This window comes from Caenorhabditis briggsae (assembly GCF_000004555.2).
Source record: "Caenorhabditis briggsae complete genome, chrX, whole genome shotgun sequence".
In the NCBI taxonomy this organism is placed as follows: Eukaryota; Metazoa; Nematoda; class Chromadorea; order Rhabditida; family Rhabditidae; genus Caenorhabditis; species Caenorhabditis briggsae.
In genome coordinates, this window is record NC_013491.2 from 9,201,942 (window position 1) to 9,211,436 (window position 9,495).

The 9,495-nt window shown below is 36.7% G+C and overlaps 2 protein-coding genes across 2 annotated transcripts; one reads left to right on the forward strand and one right to left on the reverse strand.

Moving 5' to 3' along the window:
* Positions 1–1,906: 1,906 nt before the first annotated feature.
* On the reverse strand, positions 1,907–3,607 carry CBG14340 (the record flags this gene model as incomplete). The annotated part of the gene is made up of 4 exons (XM_045239545.1): positions 1,907–2,317; positions 2,744–2,863; positions 2,911–2,988; positions 3,035–3,607. The coding sequence occupies 4 exons, from the start codon at positions 3,605–3,607 to the stop codon at positions 1,907–1,909; spliced, it is 1,182 nt and encodes a 393-aa protein (XP_045095396.1).
* A 2,742-nt stretch (positions 3,608–6,349) lies between these two features.
* CBG14341 lies at positions 6,350–6,853 on the forward strand (the record flags this gene model as incomplete). Its single annotated transcript, XM_045239546.1, has 4 exons — positions 6,350–6,437; positions 6,488–6,568; positions 6,612–6,710; positions 6,759–6,853. 4 exons carry the CDS (start codon positions 6,350–6,352, stop codon positions 6,851–6,853), a joined length of 363 nt encoding a protein of 120 aa, XP_045095397.1.
* Between the last annotated feature and the right edge of the window lie 2,642 nt (positions 6,854–9,495).

Below are 9,495 nucleotides of genomic sequence, written 5' to 3' on the forward strand. Positions count from 1 at the left end.
CTTGGTTTTGGCGACACTGTAAATGGAATTCCTTCAAATTTCAGAGTAAATTTGTCGACTTTAAACAAAACTACTCACTTGATTTTGTCGACAACATCAGTTTTCTGTTCTTCCTCTTTCTTATCCATTTCACCAGTTTCCTTAGCCTTGGAATTTTGTTCATTTGTCTTGACAGCTTCCATAGCTTCTTTATGCTTCTCAAGTTCAGCTAGTTCCTTGATCGTTGAAAGATCTTTGCTCGAGACTCCAGTTTGAAGTTTCATTCTTGTTGTTTTCTGAAATAAAAGAACTTTTGAAGAAAAATGATCGAGAAGATAGAAATAAGAAGACAAGTAAAGCATGTTGGTGTGAGTGTTTCCGCCACTTGGCTTTTATAGGAGACGCTAGTGGAAGGCACAAACCGGTTGTCAAATGGGGGATGCTTCACGAAGAAGCCGACACAAAGTGGGTACATGCTTTGATGAATCACACAGTGCGTATATTACACGTCTTGTGATTTCCAGGTGCGGCGGGCGAACATCGAAGGCGGCTTAATTGGATATCGCTTTTTTGTTAAAGAAAAGACGCCGACTAATTCGAGATGTCACGTTGTTCATAATTCTAGAAGCCCCCGCTTCCTGTGGGGGTATTCCGTTAATCATCAAACCGTGCGGCTAATCTATCTGATCTATCAGAGTCCAATGACATCATCCTCCAAGGGGTCATTGACTTCTCAAATATTTCTCGATTTCATTAGCATAGAACTGGATTTTGATAAGAAGCGGGTCATCGACATCTTTTGAGGATATTCTTTTTTTGTAGAGAAAATTGCGATCTGAAAACATGTGACCGTCCTGAAAATCAAGGGAGGTCCAAGTGAATTTTAATATTCATAGTTAAATTCTCGTTTTCGGAAACCTGTAATTTAATGCTTTTTACTGAAAAGAACAGTACTTGTCCACCTTTTGGGCAACATTATACAACATTTTTGGGTCTATTACGAAAAAGTGCTTCCAAATTGGAACCAAAAAACCCATCAATATGTCCTAATATATAGAACTTGTTTCCATCTATCTCCCATCTACCATCTATTTTTGCGAAAGTTACATTCATAATTCCCTGATTTTTCGTGAATTCTTCCAATTTTCTTGTCTTTATAACTTTGTATCAAGTCTAGAAAATATTCAATAACAAGATTTAGGAAATGGGAACGTGATCCGGTAATGGGACCGTTTCAATAACCCCTTTTTTCCAATAAGTTCGGCAATGACTACAATATTTTTAAATCTCTTGATTTCTGCTCAAAAAATAAAACAGAATCAATACTTAATTTTACAGCTGCAAAATAAATTGGAATTATAAAAATTGTTCTCGAACATTCAAAAAAAAAATTGACGCGTTTTAGTGGAATGAGAAGCAAAAAAGAGAGGCGATATTAAATTTTTACAGAAAAAGAAGGGAGATGTACATTTGAAGTGAGAAAAAAATCAGCGGGAGTCGATCACAATGCATTCAAGTCATGATTCCAGAAAGGGATTAAGAGGAATTAGTCATGTTGATTGAAAAATAGATGTAAACTTTACTTGCAAACAAACCAAATCGAGTCAACGACGAGGCGGCCCATATTCACTTTAATACTCGATTTTTAAAACTTTAATAGGTTTGCTAAAACTCAAAAAGTACTACAAGACAAAGCAAATTGAAAGTGGCAATTTAAATATAGAGCGGACCGTCGTCAGCCCGCTTCTACCAGTTTGCAAGTATGAAACAAAGCATAGTATAAGCGGAAATAGAATGAATGAGGTGTTTTTTACAAACAGCAGGTTTCCAAATTTTGGTCCATGAGGATTGAAAGTTGAATTGAAGTTCCTGAAGCACGCACCTATAATTGTCTTTCCTTGCATTTCTTACCTATTTGAAATGGTAACTAGAATGATCGTCTTCTCTTCCCATGGTTCAACTCCTCTTCGCCAGAATCGTATTCTGGATCTTCCGATTTTTTTCTAGTGCTCTCTCCGCGCATCTCGGATTTGACTAACTCCATCATTGGATTCTTCGTGAGATCATCAGGTGAGCCTTTGAAGAAGACCTCCTTGTGAGCTTTCAACCAGTTGAAAAAGCGGAATGCCAGCTCTTTCATCTCTTCGATGTTCTTTGGCGGTCGAATAGGGTCTCCGTGGTGGACAACTTTCTCATTGAGCTTCACGAACCAGTGAGAGATTTTCACATTTCTTGAAATCATTCTCTCCAAGAGTCCAATATAAAGAGCATCAACCATAGCAGGAGTTATTTCGTCCGGCATGATACTGTTTGGGAGCTTCACTTGGCTTCCACCATCCTGTAAATTGTATTGGTTAGAATATGATTACTATTGCATAGACAGATTTCGCACTTCTCAACGATCAAAAATAACTTATCTCGCCGTGTTTCCGCTAATAGAACCAAGCCGTAAAGTTTGAGAACAACTATCTCAATTCCTGTTAAAAACATACAAAATTTGTCAACTGACCACTTTTCCATTATAATATCACCAATATTTTATCAGTTGACAATTTTTTTTTATTTCCACAGAAACCGAGATAATTGAGTTCAACGTTGACAGTTTAAATGAGTTTCTATTAGAGCTAATACGGTTTGTGTGTATCACTCATGTTTTGAGGACCGAACAAAAGTGATACTTTGACTCAACTCCCAAAACAATGATCTTCATTTGAGTACACGCGTAAATCAAAACTTGCTTTCTTTCCAAGCCCCTCCAACTCACGTCCTCTTCCATTCTCTCTCCTAATACCAACTGGCACACGTCCTTCGATGCACGGTGATCCCTGTTGTATGTTGTTGCACGAAGCATGACCTGTCCAGCAAGGAAATAGAAACGAAGGTTCTTAAAAGTTATAATAACATTTTTAATGCGGTGCCACATGGTTATACCCTCTCATATCTCGGAATATCCGCCATACGCAAAAGGATGTCAACCGGATTTTCCTTGACACTTAGGACCAGTGGGTGCTAAAAATCATAATATTGACTAAACGATAATAGTCTTTAGTCATACCGATTTGTCCGGAGAAATCAGACTCTTCACCTCCTGAACCACCGCATCAACCATTTCATCTTTTTCTCGTGGGGGAAACAAGAGAGTGAGCCCGGTTGGATAGCGCTTTGCAGTAAAAATCTCTTGAACATGGAGATGTGCATTTGGATCCGGCATTCCATTCGTAGAAGCCCAATTTGGATTCAAGCACACATACAAAGTGAAGTTCTCATAGTCCATTTGGCACAACGGAAAGTCGTAAGTGGCCGCGATTCTCAGGAAATGTCTCCTTATCTCCATCTCCTTTTTCTCTGTCAAAAACTCATAAGATGTTGCTGGTCGCAGATGCCCCGGCAAGAATCGCGTGTTATGGAGCCGCGTCTCGTATTCCGAATGCGTTGTAGTCGTGTATCTTCCTTTTTCAGGTGGCCAACCGCTCATCAGACGTAATGAATATACGCGTTTTTCTTCTGCGTGCTTTTTGAATTCAGTCCTACGTGGGGCCTCCTTCTCGTGATAGACGATATTGTTATTTGGGAGGACATGGAAAGGGCGGATCTTCCAGTTTTTCCAGTTTGGCTCGTTTTCCTCCATCTTGTCCTGAATAATACTCAATTTAGTCTGAAGGAGGAAAAGGAGAAGAAAAATATGAGAAGAAAAGAAAAAAAAGATTGGAAATGATTCATATAGTCTTCGGGTTGTATGGTTTGTTGTTTCAAAACAATCATTTCCCAAAAAAAAATATTGAGAAAAAAAATAATGTGCGGGCAGACGTCATGGGAAAGGTGAAAAACGTTGTTCGCGCTAATAGGATATCTCAGAGAATGCGGAAACATGGTGAAAGCCGGATTAGGAGAGAAGCACCAATAGCTGCTCTTTGGAAACAAATGTAGATTCGAAGCAGGTGTGATAGAAAATCAGGTAGATAGAAAAAAGTGGTGTCTCTGAACGAAAACGGAAAATGTTTTTTGTCTCATTTTTTTACTGGTAAATTGTAGTAAGAGAGCTAGAGATGATACGAAACAAATGTTAGAATAAACCAGGAGAATAAATCTGCCAATGAATGAATCATGAGTGAAGGAGGAATTTCACATTTTCTGAAAGAATTGTAGAATCATGAGTCATTGGAAATTCAGGAATTTTCATGGGTTTCAAAACAATGGAAAAAAGAGAAAACATTGAAATTGATAGAATAAAAACAATACCTGAACAATTCATTTCTTCAATGGCTCAAAATTATCCATGCTTCGATTTTTTAATTTCTCATTTTTTGGTTTTTGAAGGCATTTTTTCAGAATTTCAATGACTGGTAGAGAGAATGAAAAGGAACACAATAACCAAAAAGTATGAAAAAGGATACTGTTGGAAAAGTATAGAAGCACTTATTCGATTTCGCATAAAACAACAAAGGGCACATGGAATTCTCTCGCGCACTCTTTCTATCCCATTGGCGCAGGCCACTTGCTGGAACCAACGCACACAAGAAAACAACGCATAGAAAACGAGGTGAAATATTCAGAGACACAAGGGACAACGAGACAGGAAAAGAAAGAGGCCGTTGCCCGCAACGCATGAGCCTATGGGCATTAAAGAGAAGACTGAATAACTCAATCTACCCCCTTCTTCGTGCTATTTCTCCTGGGCATCTGAAACAGCAAAGGTTGAATTCACTGAAATGAAGCGATCTCGCATTGTGTTGTGAGTGTGGGAGAGGCGATTAGAGATTAGTGTGGATCGAGAACTTTTTCAGCATCGGCGCCAAGATGAAAAAGATATTAAAAGAGATAATGTGCAGACAAAACGGAAACCTACCTCATTATGAAAAAGGACCGCTGGGAAATTGACAATTATAGATGTGCGCCTATATTATCTGGCAAGTGCAATGGCATCAAATCGGAGTAATTTACAAAGAGAGTCATTAATTTTTAGATAGGGAAAGATAAATGAAAAATAAAAAAAAGATGTTCTAGAAAGGTTTTCAAAGTTAATCAAAAAAGTTTACTAACTGAATTATAAATGAATATTTATCATAATAATATCAAACATGTGTTTCTGAACTATAAAAGAATTGACATCTGAAAATCTCAAGAAGGTGCGGCAAAAATTTATTATTTCAGACTTTTACCTGGTTCAGACCAATTCCGCAACTAAATGTGATTTTTCCCATAAAAAATTCTAGAGATGCTAGAAATCATATTTCACCATAATCTGAATTCGGTTTTTGGGGCGCGCTTTGCTAATCGACTTGAGCGTCACCCACAAGGTTTTCAAGTGTCAGTTTTTTTAATCAGTCATTGTTTCTGTAAGTTACTTGCATAGGGTTTCGAACAAATTATTAATTTTTTCAAAAATGAAAATGAACATTTACTCATCGTTTGAAGAACGTGTAACACTAAATTCCAATGTACTTCGACTTGATAAGAATTCTTCATGACATTTTGTCGAATCAGCAGAACTCCTTTAAAATTGAGAAAAATTATCACTTCGAAAACAAACTGAACAACTCAGAAACAAACTGAAGACAAGAGACAGCAATGCCATGTGAAAGTCTGTAAAAGCGAACTGATCAATTTATCTATTATCAGTTGTGCCTGCTGTGTTTCCAAAAAAAAGAGAACAATGTGCTAAAAAATGTCGAGAAAAAAACCTCATCTGTGAGTTTTTCGTCTTTCGAAAAACCTGACAAAAAAATAACTTCTAGACGAGTACAAAAAATTGGAGAAGTTTGTACTACGGCGTCTTCAGAAATTTGGAAAAATATAAAAGAAGTAGTTAAATACTGTTGAGATAAACTCCTATCTCTCACATTGTGTAATTTTGAAATATGTGAACAGTTTTGTATACACTATCTGCAATTTCAAAGTAAGTGAAAAACTTTGTCTAGACAGGTCTTCTTCGGGGGCGGGTTTCAGATAGAAACCTTGTGCGGAAAGGAAGGTGTTCTTGAGCAACTTTGAAGAAGGGAGAACAGGAGTTTCATTCTGACGTAACGGTGCATTATACTCAGTGTTAAAGTTCGTGTTTTAGAATGTCCCTCACCATCGAAAAAGACAAGACATAAAAAAGTTTTCTAGGTATTTAATACCTAGAAAACTTTTTTATGTCTTGTCTTTTTCGATGGTGAGGGACATTCTAAAACACGAACTTTAACACTGAGCATAATGCACCGTTACGTCAGAATGAAACTCCTGTTCTCCCTTCTTCAAAGTTGCTCAAGAACACCTTCCTTTCCGCACAAGGTTTCTATCAAAATGCATCATTTTATATCGCTTGTGTTTTTTTCAAATATTTGTTTCAGACGTTGTGCAACTTTAACAAGATCTGATCAATTCCAAGATGACAGTTTCGAATGTCATTGATCAGATCGGAGAGGCCAAACAACGTAATCGGGAGCTTCAATTAGAATTTGAGAAGTGGAGAAGTGGTTAGTTCCCCTGTTATGACACAAATAAATGTTTCAAGGAAAAGTTTCAGGAACCATCAAACTCTCATGCAACTGCGATTCAGTGGACGCCAGAGAGAAATATCCCACAATTTTCATTGCAGAATGCAGAGGTAAAACGGCTTTTAAATACTCGAAATATTACTTTAATTTCAGACCTGTCCGAAAGATTCGTCCGAGAAGTTGCTCAATTGAAGAACCCCCTGCTCAGTGCCTATAACTTTTACCGGGTACAATCTGCGCGTAGGAGAGAAGGTAAGCTTTCTTAAATTTGGATGCTGAAATGAAAAAAAAAACATCTAGCTAAAGCTGAACTTTTCAGTGGAATGGAAGCAATTGTCGGAAGCGGAGGAGAGAGTTTGGATGAAAAAGTTCAATCAATGGGGTTCGAATTTTGATTGAAATACTCTTAATTATTTTTATGATTTTATTCTCTAAGTTCTCGAATAAAAAGCTTATCGAAAAAAATTTTCAAATCGATACAAAAACTGGTATCACCAAATGCTTAGTTAGAATTGTTGGAAAGAGATAATTTGATAAAACATGTATCAATGCATGAAACTTAGTTTGAATTTTTATAATGCTAATCTAAGCAAAATACCTAGAAAAAATGTTTTGTCTTGCCACCTTTGAAGGCTAGGAAAATGGAAAAACTGTCGAAATTTTCAAGATGAACTATGTGAACCGTTACGTCAAAATAGAACACCTGTCATCCCCTCCTTTAAAGTTTCTGAACGACACCTCACTTTCTACTCGGATTTCATATTCGAATCATGCGCTCAAAGAAGAGCAGTCTAGACAATAGTTTTCCCTGGTTTTGAAATCGCAGACAATTTATAAAAATTTTTTGCATATTTCCAAATCAGACATTATTAGAGTTAGGAGTTTATCTCAACGTTAAATCGCTACTTGTTGTATTTCTCCAGATGTCTGAAGACGGTGTAATACAGTCAGTTACAATTTTTTCATACTAGAAGTTATTTTATTGTCAGGTTCTTAAAAAAACAAAAAACTCACAGATAAAGGTTTTTTTCGAAATTCTTAAGCGCATAGTTCTTTTTTCGGAAACACTGCGAGCACAACTGATAATAAATAAATTGATCTGTTCGCTTTTATAGACTTTCATATTGCATTGCTGTCTCTTGTATTCAGTTTGGTCCTGAGTTGTTTAGTATGTTTTTTTTTCAGCGATAGTTTTTTTCTTAATTTTAGAGAAGTTCTGCTGATTCAACTAAATTTCATGAGGAATTCTTTTCAATTTGATGTACATTGGAAACAAAATCCTATGCGAAGAATTGAGAATGAAAAAAATCGATGTAACTATCAACACCTGTCGGCAATCCGCCGGGTCACTTTGGACAGTACCAAATGGGTCCGGCCCAAATGATCATATTTTACGTTAGAAGGGTCCCAACATTGATCATAAAATAATATCAAAGTTTAAAAACGAATTTGAAGGATTCTTGACTCTTTCCGGAAGAACGGTCCCAAAGCGGGACCGTCGGTTCCAACGAATTGCGACAACGGTCCCAATGTCCCGAGAACGGTCCCAACGTTTCGACAACGGTCCCAAAGTTAATTCTTCTTATATCCTGTGAGAACACCCACAAAAACTGCAGAAAATTTTAAAATTTTAAAAAGTTTAAAAAGTGTAGTCAAAGAGACTTTGTACTCAAATAGACAAGTGTAGTCAAAGAGATAAATGTAGTCAAAGAGCCTTTTTAGTCAAAGAGAATGTGGAGTCAAAGAGTAGGTGTAGTCAAAGAGTGGTGTAGTTAAAGAGTAATTAATTGCCTTCCAATAGAGTTTCCAGATTAAGCCTGGTTGGGACCGTTGTTGGAACGTTGGGACCGTTGTCGGAACTTTGGGACCGTTGTCGAAACGTTGGGACCGTTCTCGGGACATTGGGACCGTTGTCGCAATTCGTTGGAACCGACGGTCCCGCTTTGGGACCGTTCTTCCCGGAAAGAGTCAAGAATCCTTCAAATTCGTTTTTAAACTTTGATATTATTTTATGATCAATGTTGGGACCCTTCTAACGTAAAATATGATCATTTGGGCCGGACCCATTTGGTACTGTCCAAAGTGACCCGGCGGATTGCCGACAGGTGTTGATAGTTACATCGATTTTTTTCATTCTCAATTCTTCGCATAGGATTTTGTTTCCAATGTACATCAAATTGAAAAGAATTCCTCATGAAATTTAGTTGAATCAGCAGAACTTCTCTAAAATTAAGAAAAAAACTATCGCTGAAAAAAAAACATACTAAACAACTCAGGACCAAACTGAATACAAGAGACAGCAATGCAATATGAAAGTCTATAAAAGCGAACAGATCAATTTATTTATTATCAGTTGTGCTCGCAGTGTTTCCGAAAAAAGAACTATGCGCTTAAGAATTTCGAAAAAAACCTTTATCTGTGAGTTTTTTGTTTTTTTAAGAACCTGACAATAAAATAACTTCTAGTATGAAAAAATTGTAACTGACTGTATTACACCGTCTTCAGACATCTGGAGAAATACAACAAGTAGCGATTTAACGTTGAGATAAACTCCTAACTCTAATAATGTCTGATTTGGAAATATGCAAAAAATTTTTATAAATTGTCTGCGATTTCAAAACCAGGGAAAACTATTGTCTAGACTGCTCTTCTTTGAGCGCATGATTCGAATATGAAATCCGAGTAGAAAGTGAGGTGTCGTTCAGAAACTTTAAAGGAGGGGATGACAGGTGTTCTATTTTGACGTAACGGTTCACATAGTTCATCTTGAAAATTTCGACAGTTTTTCCATTTTCCTAGCCTTCAAAGGTGGCAAGACAAAACATTTTTTCTAGGTATTTTGCTTAGATTAGCATTATAAAAATTCAAACTAAGTTTCATGCATTGATACATGTTTTATCAAATTATCTCTTTCCAACAATTCTAACTAAGCATTTGGTGATACCAGTTTTTGTATCGATTTGAAAATTTTTTTCGATAAGCTTTTTATTCGAGAACTTAGAGAATAAAATCATAAAAATAATTAAGAGTATTTCAA